At 48.4% G+C, this 21,390-nt stretch overlaps 9 protein-coding genes across 9 annotated transcripts; 5 read left to right on the top strand and 4 right to left on the bottom strand.

Moving 5' to 3' along the window:
- Positions 1–462: 462 nt before the first annotated feature.
- rvb2 (RuvB family ATP-dependent DNA helicase reptin) lies at positions 463–1,985 on the top strand (the record flags this gene model as incomplete). The annotated part of the gene is made up of 3 exons (XM_040830498.1): positions 463–471; positions 525–971; positions 1,032–1,985. 3 exons carry the CDS (start codon positions 463–465, stop codon positions 1,983–1,985), a joined length of 1,410 nt encoding a protein of 469 aa, XP_040693510.1.
- Positions 1,986–2,300: 315 nt separating this feature from the next.
- Positions 2,301–3,671, bottom strand: ASPWEDRAFT_106383 (GYF domain-containing protein; the record flags this gene model as incomplete). Its single annotated transcript, XM_040827802.1, has 1 exon — positions 2,301–3,671. One exon carries the CDS (start codon positions 3,669–3,671, stop codon positions 2,301–2,303), a length of 1,371 nt encoding a protein of 456 aa, XP_040693509.1.
- A 399-nt stretch (positions 3,672–4,070) lies between these two features.
- ASPWEDRAFT_25627 (polyubiquitin-binding protein UFD1) lies at positions 4,071–5,311 on the top strand (the record flags this gene model as incomplete). Its single annotated transcript, XM_040832754.1, has 3 exons — positions 4,071–4,073; positions 4,121–4,438; positions 4,526–5,311. The coding sequence occupies 3 exons, from the start codon at positions 4,071–4,073 to the stop codon at positions 5,309–5,311; spliced, it is 1,107 nt and encodes a 368-aa protein (XP_040693508.1).
- A 909-nt stretch (positions 5,312–6,220) lies between these two features.
- ASPWEDRAFT_25626 (TMEM53 family protein) lies at positions 6,221–7,084 on the top strand (the record flags this gene model as incomplete). The annotated part of the gene is made up of 1 exon (XM_040832753.1): positions 6,221–7,084. The coding sequence occupies one exon, from the start codon at positions 6,221–6,223 to the stop codon at positions 7,082–7,084; it is 864 nt and encodes a 287-aa protein (XP_040693507.1).
- Positions 7,085–7,835: 751 nt separating this feature from the next.
- ASPWEDRAFT_25625 (DUF4246 domain-containing protein) lies at positions 7,836–9,909 on the top strand (the record flags this gene model as incomplete). The annotated part of the gene is made up of 4 exons (XM_040832752.1): positions 7,836–8,026; positions 8,085–8,166; positions 8,239–9,276; positions 9,334–9,909. 4 exons carry the CDS (start codon positions 7,836–7,838, stop codon positions 9,907–9,909), a joined length of 1,887 nt encoding a protein of 628 aa, XP_040693506.1.
- A 173-nt stretch (positions 9,910–10,082) lies between these two features.
- ASPWEDRAFT_181191 (DNA-directed RNA polymerase III core subunit RET1) lies at positions 10,083–14,228 on the bottom strand. Its single transcript, XM_040831867.1, has 3 exons — positions 14,087–14,228; positions 13,223–14,007; positions 10,083–13,172 (listed from the first exon to the last, which is right to left on the bottom strand). The coding sequence occupies exons 1-3, from the start codon at positions 14,141–14,143 to the stop codon at positions 10,364–10,366; spliced, it is 3,651 nt and encodes a 1,216-aa protein (XP_040693505.1). The 5' UTR covers positions 14,144–14,228; the 3' UTR covers positions 10,083–10,363.
- A 241-nt stretch (positions 14,229–14,469) lies between these two features.
- Positions 14,470–15,246, bottom strand: ASPWEDRAFT_169653 (uncharacterized protein; the record flags this gene model as incomplete). The annotated part of the gene is made up of 1 exon (XM_040830497.1): positions 14,470–15,246. The coding sequence occupies one exon, from the start codon at positions 15,244–15,246 to the stop codon at positions 14,470–14,472; it is 777 nt and encodes a 258-aa protein (XP_040693504.1).
- On the bottom strand, positions 15,135–17,017 carry ASPWEDRAFT_151294 (putative MFS sugar transporter; the record flags this gene model as incomplete). The annotated part of the gene is made up of 4 exons (XM_040829599.1): positions 15,135–16,000; positions 16,048–16,528; positions 16,588–16,890; positions 16,938–17,017. 4 exons carry the CDS (start codon positions 17,015–17,017, stop codon positions 15,389–15,391), a joined length of 1,476 nt encoding a protein of 491 aa, XP_040693503.1. The 3' UTR covers positions 15,135–15,388.
- A 3,140-nt stretch (positions 17,018–20,157) lies between these two features.
- On the top strand, positions 20,158–21,327 carry ASPWEDRAFT_37683 (uncharacterized protein). Its single transcript, XM_040834738.1, has one exon. It carries the CDS (start codon positions 20,610–20,612, stop codon positions 20,844–20,846), a length of 237 nt encoding a protein of 78 aa, XP_040693502.1. The 5' UTR covers positions 20,158–20,609; the 3' UTR covers positions 20,847–21,327.
- Positions 21,328–21,390: the final 63 nt, after the last annotated feature.

Raw genomic sequence — 21,390 nt, 5'->3', positions numbered from 1 at the left:
GACATCTAAATATTAGGTCAGAACTATGTATTCAAAAATTACTTGCGCCTCGCATACTGTGCTCAAGAGCCCCCCCGCAAAGCGTCTCCCCTATCGGCGAGGGTAGATGTCAATGTGAGCGCATTGCGCGTGGCAAGTAAAGGAATGAAGTCGCGTCGGCACTTAGGGATTAGAAAATTTGGGCTTAACGGCAATGGTGCATCCAGAGAGCAGAGAACTAATTCGCGATTGCCAGCTAATTTTTTCTATCTCGAGAATAAAGAAAAAGAGGCAGGAAAACAGTAGAGATTTGTAGCGGGAGAAGACACATTCTGCCGGGCGGTAAGAGGGGCGGATTTTCGATCTATCACTTTCTGCCCTTCCGCGGCGTTCTTCACCAGTCCAAGAGCTTTGCTAGCGGGTTTGATCTGGTTGTTGTCATTTCGAGAGAGGACCCAAATTCACCAAAACAGAAAAATCACCATGGCTGCGGTGAGTGAAACATTCTAATTTCACTGCTAGCCTTTTACTGACATCTAGCACAGCCAATTTCCACGGTCGCGGAGACCAAGGAGCTCCGGGGACTGAACCTCATCGCTGCTCATTCGCATATCCGGGGACTTGGTGTCGATGCCGATTCTTTACAGCCAAGAACTTCCTCTCAGGGGCTCGTGGGCCAGGAAAAGGCACGGAAGGCTGCGGCTGTAATTTTGCAGATGGTTAAAGAGGGCAAGATCGCTGGACGCGCGGTCTTGATCGCAGGGCCTCCTAGCACAGGAAAAACAGCTATCGCAATGGGTATGGCCCAATCGCTCGGGTCAGATGTTCCTTTTACGATGCTTGCATCGTCTGAAATTTTCTCCATGGAAATGTCAAAGACCGAAGCGCTCACGCAGGCTTTCCGGAAATCCATCGGTGTTCGTATTAAGGAGGAGAGTGAAATTATCGAGGGTGAAGTCGTGGAGATCCAGATTGACCGGAGTGTGACTGGAGTAAGGACTTCTATGGTTTTGTTTTGCTATGATGGGACGTGTTCGTACTGACTTTTGTAGGGCAACAAACAAGGAAAGCTCACCATCAAAACTACCGACATGGAGACAATATACGATATGGGAACAAAGATGATAGACTCGATGACAAAGGAGAGGGTGATGGCGGGAGATGTCATTTCGATCGATAAGTCGTCAGGCAAAATTACAAAGCTAGGACGTTCCTACGCACGTTCCCGAGACTACGATGCGATGGGTGCCGATACCAAATTCGTCCAATGCCCCGAGGGTGAACTTCAGGTTCGCAAGGAAATCGTACACACAGTGAGCCTTCATGAAATTGATGTTATCAACTCGCGATCCCAAGGCTTCCTGGCCCTCTTTTCGGGGGATACGGGCGAGATCAGGAGCGAAGTTCGGGATCAGATCAACACCAAGGTTGCCGAATGGAAGGAAGAAGGCAAGGCAGAAATTATTCCGGGAGTCTTGTTTATTGATGAAGTACACATGCTTGACATTGAGTGCTTCTCGTACATCAACCGTGCATTGGAGGCTGAGCTTGCCCCCATTGTTATCATGGCCAGCAACCGCGGGCACGCTAAAATCCGTGGGACGACATACAACTCTCCTCACGGTCTCCCTCTAGATTTCCTCGACCGCGTTGTTATCGTCAGCACGCAACCTTACTCGGCCGATGAAATCAGACAGATTTTGGCTATCCGGGCGCAGGAGGAAGAGATCGACCTTTCGCCAGACGCTCTGGCTCTTCTGACTAAAATCGGCCAGGAGTCCAACCTCAGATATGCCAGTAATATCATCACCACCTCCCACCTTCTGAGCCAGAAGCGCAAGGCCAAGGAAGTTAGCATCGACGATATCCAGCGCAGCTTCAAATTGTTCTATGACCCCATTCGGAGCGCAAAGTTTGTTAATGCTTACGAGCAACGCTTCATCGGTGACCAAGGAACTGTGAATTTCTCTGCTCCCACCAACGGTGATGCCATGGAGATTTCTTAGATGTTGTTTATGCCATTGCTGGTAAAGTTGGCATCTGACAAGCTTGTGCAACAGGTGCGGAGAAAGTGTGGTGTTTGGTTTTAATTTTTTTTGTTTTCTATTCGCATCAAATGATGTATGATAAGGCTGGCGCTTGTTCACAGCTCATCTGTATGGGTAATTTGATATTGGGTCTTGAATTGGATTTTGTCAAAAGAGAGCTTGGGCTTGAATGATAATCATGAAATCAATGGTATTCCTTGATAAAACAGAAAAGTCTCACATAATATCGTACACGTAAAACTCTGTATCATGGGAAATGGCCATGCTTTATTATTATACAAATGTAGCTTGTTTATTCCATTCACCTGTATCGCCCACTTTTCGAAACTCCACTCCATCGCCGAAATACCCTGCATTCCTCCAAGACTCCATCATGGAGTTATCATACGGGCCATGCACATTTCCACCGTCTCGGGCGTCAGACCAACGAAACTCCCACATCACCGGTGCTTCGCCACTATTGAGGCTCGCATCTGCTGATTCTGCGGGAGGATCAACCCAGTCCTCGCCAGTCTCGCGACGGTACTGTCTTGTGAGCTTCTCACGCTCCGTATCGTAGATTTCTGCCTGTCCTCGGGTCATGAGAATATCGGCCGCACCGGTGAGGGCAATAATTGTTTCCTTTCGGGCGGCCTCGTTCGGATCATCCTCTGTCATTTCAGTATCCTCCTGTTCGGCTCCGTTACGTTTCGATCGGTTCTTGTTTCGTTGTTTGTTTTGCCATTTCGGCTTTCGTTGAAGGCCCTTGCCTAATCTAGCGAGAGCTTCCAATATCGTTTCTCCTCGTTGCAGTTGGACGATGATCGTTTTCAACACGTCTGCTGTTAAAACACTGTCATCCTTCCTATCTCTCTCCTTTCTCTCGGCGTCTCTTTTCTCTGCTGCCTCTTGGGCCCGCTTCATATCCTTCTTTGAGATCCCCTCCATCCATGTATCGTAGACAGCATCTGGGTCTACTGCCTTTCGTACGTAATTTCCTTGGTCGTCGAATTTGCCCTCCTCCTGTTCTGTCCGCATGTTGAACGCATCAAGTAAAGGCGCATGTTTCTTTTTTCCACCAGCACCGAGCTCTTCATCAACCTCCTCGTCAACCTTGGCGCGGTCTTCGTCTGCGACGTCACTCTCGCTGTCCGCCTCGTCCACATCGACTGTATCTGCTCCCTTTGTGAGATCGCCTTGGAAGGTACCGCCACTTCGCGACGAGGATATTTGCCCCTCGATTTCCTCGTCCCGCAGAAACCTCACGGACTTTTTATTCTTTCGCGAAGCCTCATCAGCGTCAACCTCCTCGTCGCCAAAATCCTCTTGCAACTCAGCAAACATATCATCATCATCCCCATCGTCTTTGGCCCGAGCTTGTTTCGATTTGGCTTCGACTCGCGCATCGAAGCCTTCATTGTCGCTGTCCGAGTCGTACCCGTCCAGGTTGACAGCTTTGCGACGCACTTGTTGCCCACGGCGGCCAATTTCATCTGCGTCTAGGACTGCATCCTCATCGGGCGCATCCGGGGCGAGTGCGGACGGGTTGCGCAGGTCAAATCGGGGCTTTTTGCTTGATGAGGCGCCGTTCTCATCTTCGTCATGGTGGTGCGTACGAGCGAAGTCTTCGCCCGCCCGCTTGGGGCGTGCGTGTGAGGCCGACATGAGCTCTAAGTGAGCGAAATTTGTAATAGAAATACAATATGGTGATAATAGGATAGCTTTAGCCAGATATGACAGGCAGGCGATGGAATGGGTATCAATGAGAAGCTATGGTCAAGATTCTGAATCTGAAATCGGCCAGCATTGTTGCCCTGTATGGGGTCGGCTCGGAAAATCATGGCGGAGTCCAACTTGCGTCACTGCTTCAGGCGATAAGAGCAGCGTCTGTCCCGAGCAACTTTCACAATTCTCATTCGTTTATCGTGGAGAATAACCAGGACCTTGTCAATAGCTTCAGATCTTATTTGTGTTTCATAATCACCTTCAGAAGCCCTCACTGGAGCTTCATCTTGCACAATACAGCTTGTTGATCACCAATAACCAGCCGCCCGCACGTCCACTATGGTGAGTTTCCATTATGATGCTTGTCCAACCAAGCCTAATCCTCGCAGTTTCGCGCTGATTATTGGGACGACGACCCGATGGATGGAGTCTTGGGCTCTGGAATGCTACGGCCTGGAGCTTCTGCCCGTCGATTCGATGAGTATTACCGGTGTTACCCTGTCGCCATGATGCCCGGCCCCGAAAGAGAGAATGTGAACCACGGCGGCAAGGTCATTATGCCTCCTAGTGCCCTCGACAGATTGACTCGCCTACACATCACCTACCCCATGCTCTTTGAGCTTCACAATGGTTCTAAGGAACGGATGAGCCATGCTGGTGTGCTGGAATTTATTGCTGAGGAGGGGAAGATCTATTTGCCTTTCTGGGTAAGACTTGTCTATGTCTCGCAAATTCCGTTTCTGCTTCTATTCAGAATTATCAAATGACTAACGTGATAATAATCCACTATCTAGCTTATGCAAACTCTTCTTCTCGAACCCGGTGACTTGGTACAGATTAAGTCGACAGATCTTCCTCCCGGCCATTTCATCAAAATCCAACCCCAGTCAACCTCCTTCCTTGATATAAGCGACCCGAAAGCTGTACTAGAGAATGCCTTCCGAAACTTCTCTTGCCTCACCAAAGGCGACGTCTTCACATTTGCGTATAACGACCAGGTCTACGAGATGGCTGTCCTGGAGACCAAGCCTGTTAACGACAAGCAAGCGATTTCCGTTCTCGAGACAGACCTAGAGGTCGACTTTGCACCACCGGTGGGATATGAAGAACCACAGCGACAAAGTGGAACTAGTACCCCTCGTGGTCCGGGTGGACTGCTGCCATCCGGTGGGATGCTCCATCCCCACGGGACCATGGCACAGTCCATTAACTACGCTGCGATTGCTCCTGAATCGACGGATGCTGCTAAAGGTGCCAAGGCTGTTTCATCGAACTTCCTTGTTGGGGGGCATCGTTTGAATGCCAAGAAGGGCAGCAAAACTCCCACACCCAAGGCTTCTACACCAGTCCCGGGAGCAACGAATCCCCAGCATCCTCCCCCGGTTAGAAGAACAAACGGACCCCAACCTCTTCGACTGCCGCCTAATCAACTTTTCTTTGGGTATGCTATCAAACCTGTGAAGAAGCGTGATGAGAAGGGCCAACCGGTCGAAGACGATGAAAAGCCTCGTTTCCAGGGATCTGGCCAAACGTTGCGAGGAAAGAAAAAAGATGCATCAGGTTCTGCAACACCCACTTGAGAAATTGATGAAGAGGATTAGAAGACCGTCGATCGCAATGAGGAACAGGATAAAAGAGTGCAGACCTGGAAGGCACCCCAGTTTGTTCCACGACGGACTGGGATTGGGCATTTGTGGGCTCTCTTGATCACTGGCGTTTGGACCGGGAAATTCTTCTTGATGATTACCTTTAGATAGTATGGAACAAGGCTGGTATGATTGTTCATGAGCATAGCGAGGTCCAGGCCGGCGTTTAATAAGGAATTGGTTTTTTAATGGTTAGGTCCCCTTGCCTGCAATGACATGACAGCCATGATGCCACTTGCTTCGACTCGTGGAATTGAGGCATCAGTAGTTGACAAACCTGGGTTTATATTGACTCGTTGGCATTCCGGACAAATAAAAGCCCAGGTTGTTCTATGTATTCGACTTATTGCATGTTTAAACTGAAAAGGTAGTCGAGTGACGCCAAATACGGAGCACCGATGTTTTAGACAGGTCACATATCCTAAAGCTATTCCCAAGCCCTCGGCTCCCCCTTTTTCTCATCGACGGCATATCTCCTCTTTTGTTTATCCGAACTTTTCAGCAATTCTTAACTCTGTCATTCATTGCTTCACAATTCCGTTATAAGTAAATCACTGGAACGAGCTAGTTCATCTCCACATACTATAGCGTGGCTTGTGACACCAGCAATCCAGGCCAGCAATTTGAACCACGACAGCTTCAGCCTTCCTGCTTCCTTGCAGGCTCGCATCTTCTTCCTTACCTCTCGCTTTTTAAGACAAGAATACCATCCACTTGAAATTTGTCTCTCATTTATACCCTTCTTTTCCATTCTTTCACAGATGATTGAGGGATTCCTATAGCAAAAGCATCAATCTTCCGCTCGTTTCAAGAGTCTTCTGTCGATACTTGTGTGACGTCCCAATGGCTACCAAATCAAACGGGGAGAACCCTCTGGCGCCTTTTACGAAGCTCTCATCCTCTATCTATCTCCAGGAACCTGTTAACGAGAATGGGTGTGCCGGAAACTACCCCAAGACTATTGTTCTCGCTTTCTGGATGAACGCCCCTCCGCGTGCTCTGGCCAAGTACATTGTTGAGTATAAACGCCTGGCTCCTTCATCCAGAATTATCTTCCTTCTAAGCTCTTCCAATGACTTCGCTTTGCGCGCCACCAAAAAGGCGCAACAGGCGCGTGTTGCCCCTGCCGTGGAGGCAATCCAGGCATATTCTACCCCAGAAGACCCTGTCTTTCTGCACATCTTCTCAAATGGAGGCCTGTCTACCACGACAAATCTCCTCGCTGCGTATCGAAAGGCGACTGGAAATCCGCTGTGCGTGTCATCAATGGTTCTAGACAGCGCGCCTGGCACGGCCACCATTTCTTCTGCTGTCAAGGCCTTTTCATTCGCGCTTCCCAAGACGTGGATTCTCCGCGTTTTCGGTAAAATGCTTTTATACGTTTCTCTTTTCCTTGGTCTGTTGCTTCAGAAGCTCACCCGCAGGCTCGATGCTATAACTCTGGCTCGGAGGGCGATCAACGATAAACGCCTAATCAATGGCCACGGCTCGAAAGGCAGTTTCCAAAGGTGCTACATTTACTCGGATATTGATGAACTGGTAGACTGGAAAGATGTAGAGGATCACGCCCTAGAAGCCGAGTCAAAGGGTTGGGTGGTGCACCGTGAGAAATTCCAGGGATCACCGCATGTCAGCCATATGAGATCGGATCCTGCCCGTTACTGGGACATTGTGAGAACATATCTGCAACAGTCAGAATCGAAATAAAAGGAGAATCCGCCCTCTCATCAAGCAGTCGACAATTGAGCCGCCATGTTGAGATCCTCCTCCACAAATTTTGCATATATAGCATACAACCGCGAAAAATTGATGAATATTTCTCTATTTCTTGTGAAAAGTACCCTTTCCTTGGCTGTCACCTTCCATGCCGAGTGTTCACTCGATGATGCAAGGCCTACGGACTAAAACAGTCGAACATCAAGATATCCTTGCTTGCCCATCCCATAGGGCTGCATATTCACTGCGATCTGACTTCAACAAACGAACGACTGAAGCTGTTCAAAAGCAGATATCACGAAGAGACTATCACGAAGACAGTGCTGAAATGTAAATCATTCATAACACAGGCTTGGAAAAAATTATCTGTCTTGCTCATGATGACCTCATTCCTGAGTCTCAATATATACTGTTTTTGACAGTACCGGAACAAACCTCCGTGGCGGGGATTACCCAAGACTTGGAATTCAGAGGGACTATACGACAACTCTGCATCACTGAAGCGTGTCACGCCAAATCCTGTGGGTATCTACTCAGCCAGCTGGGAAATAATTCAATATCTTGACTGGCGGGCTGCCTTGTAAGTCAACATTGACTTTACTGTTGGCACTTTGGTTTCAAGTCAATAAGGAGTCCATTCGGACCAAGCTTTCATCTTCACCGGCTGCAAAAGGCTTCTAATTGTCTTCACTCAAGAGCTCAAGACTCCCTTTCTTTTGGAACAACGCCAACAGTAGCCACCATGTTTCAGAGTATTCCTAGACAAGAGCCCTTTATATCCGTTACGAGAACCCAAGATGACAGGGGCTTGCTACCTGGTTATGGATTGCCGCTCGACTATGCGCCAATGGAGAAGAATATATACGGTGTACACAATAGGAGTCTCTTCCCATCAGCTTTAGATGACCGTGATATCCAGAAAGGATATGCAGAGTAAGATAAAACCCACGCTTTGTTTATTGAGTGCTTGAAGCTCTACTAATTTCAACAGTCAGCCTCTACAATCGTTACGTGAGTTTGGGATGTTGAGGGTCATGGAAAGCCTCACGGATATACCAGATTGGCACAGAAAGGTAGCTTTCTCTTTTTTGACACTGCTCACCAATGTTTTTTCCTGCCAAACACTTAACTAACTTGGCCCTTAGATTTTTCTTCCCGGGGTTGCCGATTCATGGAAAGACGAAGCCATCAAGTGTGATGTGGACATCACACCCAACATGGCAGACTGGATCATTGATGAACTACAGTTCAAAGCAATAGTTTATGAACATACCCAATCGATTTCTCTCTACAATGGCGATATTACCAAATCGGACCTTAATGTGCCTGAATCGTTTCGGTTGGAAATCAAGGAGGCTATCAAGGAGCTTGAGGATGTTCCCCCAGAACTACAGTTCTTCAATCCGGGCACAAACTACAAGCAGCGTGATCTTGTTCCTATTGGATTCTGTCCTCTTGTATACGGAAGAAGTCGCATTCTAAAGGACAAGACCATTGGACTGGATGATGCCCTCCAACACGCTGGTCAGGGATTAGTCATTCCTTGTCCACCAGAAACCGGATTCACCAGAGAGGATATGGCGTGGCGTGTCGCCTCTCGAGCAGATATCGCCGTTAGGCCATATAGTAGGAATTTCCAAATACTGCCATGTGATTTGCGTTTGGGGGAGGACGAAAGGTGGCACATCAGCAGCTATATCAACAATCTGCATCCGGTCAAACACCGAAACATATACAACCTTATCGAGCAGCTATTCAACCATTTAATACCCCAATGGAATTCAACCTTGACTCCACTAAAGGACATGCTTCACTCCCGAGCTCGTATCGAATACAAGAAAGCCGAGTACCACCCACTCCCGAAAGACGTGGAGGAACGCACCCCGAAACCAAGAGAGGGCGAGGCGCAGAATGAATTCGAAGATCGGCTGCTAGCATGGAGATTACAAAACTGGAAGGCAGTACAGCCTGATGCTGGCAAGTTTCTTCCTTGGGCGGTGCCTCCTTGGATGGTGTCCAATCTACCGCCAGACCTGCCGACTCCGGTCCGGATAGAACAGGGAGTTGAACTCAACAAGGACTATGCAGAGCGCGGACTGCAACTTATTATTAGAATCCTCAGTGCTGAGTTGACGCCCGATGATCCAATCTTTGAGACTGACTGGCACGTCGAGGGCCAGCTGGTAAGTCCGTCTCCAAACCCGAACCCATCATATCAGCGTTTTTCTGACATTTCCCAGAACGAGCACATCTGCGCATCAGCATTCTACACCTTCGACACAGAAAACATCGAAGACATCACCATGGAATTCCGCCACCTCGCCGAACTCGACTCCATCACCGAAATCGAGCACGACCCCGACGACTCCGTCTGGCTAAAACAAGTCTTCGGCCTCGACGCCGGCGACTCCCCCAACCAAATCGTCGGCAAAATCAAATGCAAAAGCGGCCGAGTCGTCATGTACCCCAGCACCGTCCAGCACCGCATCAACCGTTTCAATCTCGCCGACAAAGGTAAAGCGGGCTACACAAAGGCCATCGCCATGTTCCTCGTCGACCCGAATATCCGCATCATCTCTACGTCCAACATTCCGCCACAGAGACTCGATTGGGCCTTTGACGACTGTAAGAAGGATGAATTGGACGGGTTGAACTCGTCGTTGGATCGGCTGTCGATGAATTTTCAGGATAGGAGGGAAAATCTGCCGTTTTCGATGAATGAGGCGAAACAGTACCATGCGCAAATTTTCAAGGAGCTTATTGAGTTCACCAAGTATCAGCATGTGGCTTTTACGTCTAATGTTATTACTCTCTAGTCTTGGTTTGGTTGGTGGATTTGTCTGTCTGTTTGTTTTACTGTTTCTATTGTCCGCGTTTATTTAGCCTTAGATAATCAGTTGTGTCCAGGGGAGTAATTCAAACCAGATATACAATGGGTTTAGTAGAATCCCTACAATGTAGTATATAAAATAGTAAATAGTAGATAGAAGGGAGTACTAGTGAATAAACCGATGAAAAAATCAACAAATCTCTGATTTTCTATCCAAGTAACCATAACAGCGTAAAACCAAGTCGCCGCGCGCTATGCATGCAAACGATATGTACAGCAGCAGATGAAAAACAACACAAAGACCCAAGCGCCCGACTTTTCTTTTTCTTTCTGTAATGCACAAACATAAATCTCATAAGTATCAAGCCATTTTCTTGTTCTTCCTCCCTTTTTTTTAATCCCTTGTAAATGGTAGCCGAGTAGCAAGGCAAGCAAACACACTACCTACCCCTCGTCTCGGGGAACTCATCCTCAAGCTTCAATCTAGCGGTGACGTTCATACTCATGAGTTCTTGGATGAGAAGCTTAGCAGCGTACGGGATGACCATCTTGACGACATGTCGTGAGGACTTGCATCGCTGGCACCAGTTCAGGTAACCCATGAAACCGCACTGTTCGCAGACATCGATCTCGTGACGATCGGACGAGACCATGAGTCGCTCGAGGAGGAGCTGACTGGTACCGTAGGCGATGAGACAGTCACGTTCCATCTCTCCTAGACGGAGACCACCGTCTCGGGATCGACCCTCGGTAGGTTGACGGGTGAGGATGGCGCGGGGACCGCGGGCACGAGAGTGCATCTTGTCCTGAACCATGTGCTTGAGTTTCTGATAGTAGATTGGTCCTGTGAAGACGTAGAAGGGGAGCGGTTCACCGGTGATACCGGAGGTGAGGTACTCCTTTCCACCGTAGCTGAAGCCCTTTTCGATCAAGATTCGGGATGTCTCTTCGACGGGGGTGCCGCCGAAACAGGTACCGTAACCGTGATGACCGGCAAGCACACCGGATTTTCCGGCCACAAGTTCCAGCATCTTTCCGACTGTCATACGAGAGGGGAAACCGTGGGGGTTCATGATGATGTCGGGGTTGATACCCTGGTCGGTGAAGGGCATGTCTGATTGCTCGGCGATGATTCCAACGACACCCTTTTGTCCGTGACGGGAAGAGAACTTGTCTCCGACTTCTGGTCGACGGGTTTGACGAGTGAGCACCTTGATCAGTTGGTTCTCTCCCTCTGTCACAGACATCATAACCTTGTCGATGTAGGATGGATCAGGGAGCTTATAAGTCATGGGTGTGGGGAGGTATGAGATAGGCCGGTTCGCGTCCGAGCCAAACGAGGCATTGGTTTGGTCGGGGGTGGTTTTGTTGATGTAGACTTCACCCGCATTGACTTGTTCTCCTACAGACGCCAAACCGTCACTCTCAAGGAGAGCATGCTTTCTGATGGGAGCGTCATTCTCGTACGTAGGAGCATTCAATCTGTCCTTGGTACCGTTGGAATAGCTCTTCAAGTTTGTGACATATTTTCGGAACACCTGGCAACGTCCAAAACCACGATCGACGGAGCCCTTGTTCAAGACCAGAGCATCCTCGATATCGTAACCAGAGTAACTCATGACCGCGACCATTGCGTTTTGACCGGCCGGGAGCTGGTCGTACTTGGTCAACTCGATCGTACGCGACTTGACCAAAGGCTTCTGTGGATACACCATGAGGTAGAGGATAGAATCAATGCGAAGGAATTGATTTGAAGCGATTGCACCAATCGCTTGTTTACCCATAGCACATTGGTAGGTGTTACGCGGTGACTGGTTGTGGTGCGGGTAAGGGATCAAACCGGCGACAGCTCCAAGGACAGTGAACGGTTCAATTTCCAGATGGGTCGTTGCCTCGTTGATGTCCTTTTCATAGATAGAAATGTATGAGTCATTCTCCTCGTTTACATCAAGATATTCCACCAGTCCCTGGGCAAGGAAATCGTCGAACTCCATCTTTCCTTCACGTAGCTTCTCAAGGTGATGTTGTTTGACCCGGGACTTGCCGCCCTCGACAATAATGAGCGGTCTGCAAATACGTCCATCGTCTGTGGCGATATGCACTGCGCGCTGGTGGTGGTTAATGTAGATACTGACAAACTCGGAAATTCTACCCATCCGACGGAGTTTTCGGAACGAGTCGAGGAAGAACTTGGGACGTCGTGTGAACGCGATCGGTGTACCGTTAATCGAGATTGTGTAGCTTCCAGGGCCATAAAGTTCCTTTCCACCCAAGGTTGCAATGTCTTCCGCTCCCAACATGAAGATCAAATTCTTGACGGGGCCCTCTTCGTCGTTGGTTGTGATATGTGTCATAAGTGCCAAGTTCTTGACCAGACCACATGCTTCACCTTCTGGGGTATCTGCCAGACAAAGCATACCGAATTGGGACGGCTGCAGAGCTCTGGGACCACTGACCTTTCTGGTCTTTTCGAACTGACTGCTAATACGGGTCATCATACCCAGCGCCGCAATATAACTCAGTCGACTGAGAACGTGAGTAACACCAGCACGTTCCATACGGAAACGCTTCAAACTCCAGTTACCTGTCGATATGGCACGATTCATACCCTGGGTAATGTGATTACCATGCATACTCATAACACTCCAGGCATCGAAGGCCTCTGTCCGGTTGCGTTTGTTCAGCACCTTGTCAATGTTCATCTTGATGTCGAAGCAGAACTTCTTGAACAGATCTTCAAATAGCAAGGCCAACATCTGACCAGCCAATTCCAGTCGCTTGTTTCCGAGATAATCACGGTCATCGACCAGGGAGGAATCATTCTTGGCCATCAAAACACGGCGAGCCATGTGTGCAACGTAGATTGCCTTTGGTCGGAAGTTCATGTTCTTAACTTCAATATGAGAGATAATGACTGAAGCAATGGCTTCGACTGCCTCCTGCACGTGAGTTCTGCGGTAAGCCTGCTGCTTGCCACGGTTGATCTTAATGCGCGTGCCAATCCAGTCAAGGGCCTGCTGCTGGGTGGAGATGCCGAGCTTAATAGCTTCCTCAAAGTTGATGGCAAAATCGTCTTGGTAAACTTCATCGATACCCGCGACAAGAAGCATCATCTCCTTGTCAGTGTGAATACCCATTGCTCTTAGGAGCACAACAATGGGGATATCTTCGTTCAGCACGTTGTGTTTGACGTAGAGCTTCTCCTTTTTCCAAACGATGTAACTCTTAGACTTGCGCTCATTAGAAGAACTATAATCGCGTTAGCTATTGCTCCATGGAAAACAAGATTATATCCTCACCTGGTAACCGATGCCTGAACAATTTCCTTCTTGGGATCCGTTTCAACGATAATTCTGTTCTTGCTCAACTGCTCCTGGACGAGAATAACCTTCTCCGTTCCATTCACAATGAAATAACCACCAGGATCCAGAGGACACTCATTCAACACACTCATCTCTGAGGGCGTCTTGTTGGAGAGCACACATTTCGAACTCCGAAGCATAACAGGCATTCTGCCGATCGCCACACCCTTTTTGATAACCCTTTGACGGCCACGCACATATTCAAAGTTGACCAAGATCGGAGCGGCATATGTCGTATCACGAAGTCTACACTCCTGTGGCGTCACCGTAGACTCAATGTCGAACCCGGCATCCTGCTGCTCATCTGCACGTCGCGGAGTACCAACGTAGATATCGGTAAACTTAATGTAGAAGTTATGGTCGACATCGCTGCGAATGGTGGAACTCGACTCGACGATCTTCTTTAACTGGACTTCGACAAAGTAGTTGTACGAATCGATGTGCTGTTTGACCAATCCTTTCACTTTCAAAAACGCCGGCAACAGATTCCACTTATCCTTGGCGGTATCGATGGGGTCGGTCAACGATTTGTTGTAGTAAAAGGGCTCCAGGAGCGCATCGAAGGGGTCTCGATGGCGATAGGAAGATTGCGGCGATTCCTCATCGGCCCGGTTATGGTCATGGTCATGCTGGTGTTCGGGCTCCGCCGGGGTCGACTGTGCTGGAGCTGCAGAAGGCTTGGACTGGGAAGGACGCTTTCCTTTCGAAGCAGGGTCTGCGGCCTATAACACAATGATTCAAAATCAGCACACCGTTCGATATAGGACAAAGCCATGCGGAGAAACTTTTTTTTAGTCATACCTCTGCAGGCCGTGCAGACCTCGCTGCGGCAGGATTGGGCTTCCTACGAGGAGGCATTGCCAGTGGGAAGGGAGCAGCTGCAGATATGGAATCGCAGGCTGGCTGAGTTTAACAAAGAGGGGATGCGATCGATGACATTCCCATCCAGTCGCGGAGGACAATTTCTTTTTATCGGCGAGGGGAAAGATTGGATCCTCGGCGGAGGGGTGGTTACATAAGCAGGCTAGCTATCCAAAGGGGGTTAGCACGTAAAAAGTTTACAATATCAAGCTAACCGGAAGGGGTTAGCTCTATATCTATATTCTATCGAGGAGCCAGAAGAGCAATAATATTCAGATATACACACTATCTGGGAGAAGCAAATGAGGCTATATAGGAGTGGATTAAAGATTGGCAGCAATTCTGACAAGACCCTGCGTGTCAAGGACAACATCTCTCTCTGCAAGTCCAGGCGCTCGATCAAACAAAGCAGCAAAAGAAAGACAAAGCGAAGCTTCATCAGCAGTCGAAGGAGTTATCTTAACCTGCTGGGCCATATATGGACTCTGATAGACTTCAGACTGCTCCCATTTCTCCAGAAACACTGTCCTCTCAGCCTGTTCAACACCCAACAGCAACACAATCCGCACAGCGCCCTCTGAATTCTCAAACCACCACTTGACCTCCTCACGCAACTGAGGAAGTGACTCGGAAACAGCAGCCTCAAGTACCATAGTAGGCCAACCCGGTTGACCCCCGTATCCTTGCCGACTGGGAGGCAGAAAACAGTTGTCTGGCTGCTTGCCTTCACTGCTTGTAGGTTGAAACGTAGTGTTGCCTGCCCATTGGATATCGTTAAATGGATAGCCGGCAGTGATCATTGCAAAAGTAAGCTGGTGGATGAAGTTTGCTATACAGGTGTGATGATTATATGTGGGTATGAGTTTGATCAATCCTGTTCTGTCTCTGAATGAGAATCTGAAGGAGATTCCATCGAGGGCATTTCTGTCCGTGTCGAGAAGGGTACATATATCCTCAGGTAGTTCCTGGACGAGAATATATTGGTTTCCGTTGTAGTTGCTGTGACTGAGTTCGTTAAGAACATTGTGCGCATCAATACGTAGTGCTTGCAAGCTGGAAAAGGTTCGGCTGACCCGGTTTGGAACACTGCTTATGGTCATTTTGCTACAATGTGTAGCATGAACACAGTTCTGGGCTTGGTATAGGGTGAATATCTCGATGAAGATCAAGCTTCCACAATAGGGAATATATGACGCAGAATGATGCAACACATATAGTTTCAACATAAAATTCTATCCGTTACTATTCCTCACATTCCCGAACCGGTCGGATAGTCGTAAGAAAGCCTTTCGAACTTGGCCCTTTCAATCGGAACGCTTCCTCAATCTCACCCAATGATCTCCCCTTAGTCTCAGGCATAAAAAACACACAAACACAAGCCGTAACAAGCGCACACCCGGCAAAGAGAAAATAAGCCCCAAAACTACTCTTCGAAAGCAGAATTGGCGTCATGAGCGCCACAAAAAAGTTAGCAGCCCAGTTACTCCCATGCGCCAGACTCGTTGCAGACGCGCGCGTACGCTGCGGTTGGATTTCCGCTGCGTAGATCTTGATACCCACCGCCCAGCTGAGGGAGTAGATGACGGCGAAGATGTAGATAGAGACGATGACGACCCAGCGACCGGGGCCGGTGGTGCTGTGTACGGTTTTTCCGGCGTAGAGGGCGCCGATGAGGAACATTGTGATGCTTAGGCCGATGCCGCCGTAGATGATGCTGTGGCGACGGCCCCATTTGTCGGCCCAGATGAGGGCTGGGATGGTTACGGCGAAGATGACGATGGCTGAGACGCCTGAGGCGAAGAAACTTGCGTCGGAGGAGGCGAGGCCAGCTTGTTCGAAGAGGAGGGGGGCGTACTGTTCATGTTAGCAGTGTTTATATAGACGTGAAGGTGATAGCATACGTAGAGAACTCCATCAATTCCACTCAGCTGCTGCATCGCCATCAGAAACAATGCAAGCGCAGTGCGTGCTCGAACATCCCGAGAGAAGACTTCAAAAAAGTCATGCTTTTTGGGCGCATCATCAGACGGCCCAGTAACTGTAGACTCAGTCTGAGTCTCCTCTCTAGTCTGTTCTATCTCCACCTTTTCACGCTCAGCCTGACCAACACCCAGCAAGTCCCATGTCTCTGCAGCTTCGGCATGACGGCCATGGAGCGTCAACCATCGCGGTGACGGGGTGAGCCAGAGAAGCGAACACATCGAGAAAACACCGGATAGACCGGCGAGAAGAATGAAAGGCGTGCGCCATGCAAGCGATGACTGAATCCTCGCGCATCCATAACAGGTAAAGAAACCAACAACCAAACCAAGCGTGATGAGCAATTGAGGACCTGTCGTTAATGCGCCCCGATTGCTAGTGGGCGAGATCTCACAAATATACCTAGAGATCCATAATCAGCTTCATCAATCCAGAATCCGTAGAGTCCAGGGTGACCATACACCACCAAAGTCCCCAAAAACAACCCCTCCCCAATCCCCTCAACACACCTCCCAACAATAAACATAGCAAGATGCACCGCGGCCGCCTCAATCGCAGCCCCGATCCCAAAAATCAACACCCCAATACTAATCCCCCTCGGTCTCCCAAACTTATCAGCCAGAAAGCCCGCGAAGAAGGAGGATATCGCGGCGGGGATGAGGATCGAGGAGACGATCAATCCGTGCACGGCTGCGGATTGACTGCCGAATTGCGCTACGAAGGGTTTCATCACGGTGACGGGGCCGATAATTCCGGTGTCCATTCTGGTTTTGTTAATGAAGTTTTATGGGTTGAGGGCGTTGGTTCGTACCCGAATAAGAGTCCATTGCAAGAACAGAGGATGCTGGCGAGGATATATCGCGGGGGTCTAAAAGTGAGGTTCAAATTCATCTTGAAGAATTGTATTAATTTGACTCCAAGAACTGATCAGGGAGTTTTATATAAGATAAATAAATCATCACAGAACGAAAAAGGAAAAAAGAACCACTGTGCGCAGAACAGGGGAAAAAATATTCAAGTGACGGAATCCTTAGCTCCAGACTCGACCAGACCAGAACATCCAGTATCAACGACCCTGACCCACACACCAGAAGATCCTGTAGAGTCATTCACAGTCACAGTCACATTGCAATCTCCCTGAGCAAGTGAGATCCATCCTTTACACCATGTCGAATCCATTATCTCGGGGAAATATCCAAGTTAAAGATCAACACTGCATCCCATGTGATAAAGATAAGCTGTCTGATATGTCAGTTCAGTTCAAGAGTCACATTATATGATAACTCGTATCTATTCCATTAAGGCAAGAATAAGCACTCAGCAGCCACTCCATATGTAGGTGAAAAATTCATTTCATGTTTAAGGAAAATCTCGACTCCCACGGGCGAATGTGGGGGGAAAGGGCCCAGTTTTATCTGAATTGCTGGAGAAATCCGGAGCGATCTCACCCGACTTTCAGTGATCAGTCACATTGATTTAGTGGGGGGGAGAGAGGGAGTCATCCACTATGCAAGTGATTTCTGTGCAGTTATATATCAGATATATGGTATCATATTGTGGAGGATGAGGGAGATAGATGATGGAAGAGGTTGCTGGTTTAAACTTACTTTAGGCTTTATCTGGGGATCGAATGCGGGGAGTTATTAGTATATTATAGCTGGTTAATAAGACTACTTTGGGCTTCATGCTGCCTATAATATTCTTTAATATAACGAGATATTAAGCAAACTGTAGTTTGGAGACCGCGCATAATTCAGCATAAATGAAAGATCTAAATAATGTAGGCAGATAGATATCCTGCTTGTACAGAATACTCAATCGATAAAAGCACTGTACTGCTGCTGAGATTGGATTACATGATGTATTCGAGATCAGCTGACGGATATATCGCATGTCTCATGACCCATAGCTTCATTCCAAATATGGAAATAGCCAAAGGATACCTTAAGTTCACCACGTACCCCCTTGTCCCAACTAACATGGGTTCTACATATGCGGTGAGTGTACCGGGCAGAAGGGAGTGTAAGCTATGATGGCATGTTGGATTGCGGTCTGCAAATTGTTGGAGAGAAAAAATTCCAGGGCCACGAATAATATAAAATAACAACTCAGCCCCTTCTTTCCGAACCGTCCAATATATTGAGGCTGTTTGGAACGGTGTGTCCTTTTTGGGAAATTATTGCAGGAGAGCATTTCGAATGTTGTCATCTTGCAACACAAAAATCCGTTCTCAATAGTTCTCGGCATGGTGCCCAATGGATTGTACCTATATTGTGCAAGGCGGTGGTAGGGCAGGATAGCTAGGGTTTGTGAGTATTTCGGAACACCCGCCCATCCAAGGAGCACCCATGCAAAGGTAACAGGTGCCATTTCATCGAGCATCGATGCATGTACTCTATAAGCCGCTTTACCCGTCCAGCTTGCTGGCAGTTTCCACGGGGAAAGTCGACCCCACGATTCCAATTGGTAACCCATGTTTTTGGAAATGAAAATACTCCTGAATGCTTCTGCCACGTTCGGTCAGTGCAGGGTTGTTCTGTCTGCAGCTATCGCCGCAAGGCATGAGATACGTAATCCATCCAAAGTGGATCCTCGAGAATCAACGCAATAAAAAAAAAGCGGCAAGTTGGGGATGAGCCTGCGAGGACGTTAAATGAGCTATGCCGCCATAGCACTACAAATTTTAGTATCTTTTGACGTACTGGTATCAATTGAGATAACTGCAGGTAGTCAGAAGCAGTCTAGCCCAATTTACTCACCAGTGGGTCCAATCCAACGCACGAACAAAACAGAAGCCACCTTATGTATCATTCTCGAAACACCCAAGGGCCCAATACCGTGCGGGTTGGTCTCCACGATACGCAAAGAATTGAATGGCCCCAGCGTCGCATCCCGAGATCCCCTCTTCTGTTCCATACTTTGTTCGATTCGATTCGAGTCGGAACGAATGGATTCCTGCGGGGTTGGGCAACAACGCCTTGGATATCTCAGATTATTGTGCTTTCCGATCATTGAAACAGGCACACTAGAGTGAGGAGCAGCGATTATGCATCCATCACTGGTCCCGAGCGCGTTGTACGCTCAAGATAGTTCCCGAGGCTGCCGTTTGGAACGTCAATAGCGCCGATGTCTCATGTTTTCATGCGGGGGAGGATGTCGAAGGAACATGGTGCCTGTGGCGGTGGAATATCTCTGACCGCAATTTTCAAAGTCTGTTGCCACCTGGCATCCATCAGGAATCAATGATCCAGGTCGAAGAATTTCATTCGATGGCCAGATACGATGAACAATGGGGAGTGAAAAAGAAATGAGGTGACCAAATTCTCCAAGCACGATTCAAGGACTCGAAGATCAGTACTTAAGAGTTCGCACAGTGGATGTTGAACAATATCATCACGTGGAATACCGAATGCGCTGACCCGAATTGGCTTTTATGGCCATACAGACCAATCATACTGGCAGTTGCGATCCAAGAGAGACCAACGGAGCAAGTCATACTTCGATTACACCAGACTGCACATGTTTGATGACAGGCATAGATGAACCGACGGGATTTGAAGAATCAACTATGCAACGATGATTGAGTCATTGACAGTGGAGGACAGCGTTGCAGATGCAGCAAGTGAGCGCGGGGAGAATTAATGGGGATAGACGCTGGGGAGGGGGGCAAAACGTCCTCGACTCTCGAGTCTGGAGTTTCCTGAGAGATGACGATTTGACGAGTCACAAAGGGATCGGCTAAGCTAGTTGGGACCAGCTAATCACAGCAGGATACGGATATGTATGCACTGCGCAGGTAGTTGATGCATTGCTCCGATAGACTAAGTGGGAGATGCACGCTGGCCGTCGGGCATGAAAGCTTCCATTGCTTCGTGGAGAGCGTCACATGACCTGCTTACCACTCGAACTCGTGACGCGATAAGAGCATCAGTCACTATCAGACAAGTCTTCAGAGCATCATCTGGGATGTGAGATATATTGTCGCGATAATTATCCACGACAGTAGAATACCCCAAGACTCAAAGACTAGAGAATGATGACAGGAGATGATCAGATCGTGCCCAACTAGAAAGGTGGCCCACGGTGATTGGGCTCTGTTTCCCCTGAGCCCTACTGCGGTTCGTTGGATGCAGCCAGTCTCTCCACTGGCATGCCCGACATCCAGTGGTTCAGGGGGAAGAATGGAAAGATTGAAGTGATAAAATTGATTAATTGCTAAAGGATGCCAAAACTCCACTTCCCAAGCGACGGATCAGCACTGGCTTGTTCCCTGGTGGGTTGTTCACCGCTTCTCTGGCGCCGCACCAGTCATCTTTAATCATCTGAATTAAGGCTTACAGGCTTGGAGCCTGACTGACGTCTTTCTTCAGAGGTCTGTTCTCATCGTATCTTATCACAGACATTAATCTTTTCAGTTCCTGTAAACTGGAGTTACAGTGATTGTATTGAGCATAATTGAGATGACTGAGTTGATATTGAAATCATGGCTTCTCATGGTGACCATGGATCAACCGTAATTGATCACCTCGGGATCCCTGGCACATCCCAACCTCCGACCACATCGACCCCAAAAAAGAACAAAGAAGGAAGAAAGACCCGTCGCGAACCATATGGAACACGCGTGGAATCCATGAACATTATCTGTCTCTCATCTATGGTTGAGGTTGTTATTTTGGTCGCCATCCCAGCCATCTTAATTGAAACTCGACTCCAACGCTAGTCTCACACAAAGAAGGATTTCAAAAAGACCAAGCGATGACTTGCACCTCAGCACGGACGCTATTCGCGGATCAATTCTGATTTCGTCATGATAACAGAACCACAGAAAGCGACGGAAACGAAACAGGAAAAGAAAAAAGCAAATTGGACTCATGATCCAGGTACGTGCGGTGGCTAGAATGATCCGCTGTCACATCTTCTAGTAATTTTGGCCTTCTCCACTCGATGCAGAAAAGGGCTTGCAGAGGCACGCTCTCGAACAGCACACCAACGCCCCTTGCACTGGCCAGTCAATAGATGCGATGAGCTGTGATGGTGAGTCAAGAATTGAAATAGACATTCTTAGTAGGAGTATTATTAGTATTATAGTGTTGGTAGTGACACTTTTTTTACGTCGGAATAATCATTGCTGGCCCCCAACAAACCTAGGAGTAACACAGTCGCCTTGAACTGGAATGGAGATGCCCAGATCCAATCACCGGCCGGTCTGCTAAGAGATTCAGCAAGATGATCGTCCGGAGGGTTTGTTGATTGCTCATCCAAAA

This window comes from Aspergillus wentii (assembly GCF_001890725.1).
Source record: "Aspergillus wentii DTO 134E9 unplaced genomic scaffold ASPWEscaffold_2, whole genome shotgun sequence".
Taxonomy (NCBI): Eukaryota; Fungi; Ascomycota; class Eurotiomycetes; order Eurotiales; family Aspergillaceae; genus Aspergillus; species Aspergillus wentii.
The sequence above is the reverse complement of the archived record's forward strand: the minus strand, read 5'-3'. Positions and strand labels throughout refer to the sequence as shown.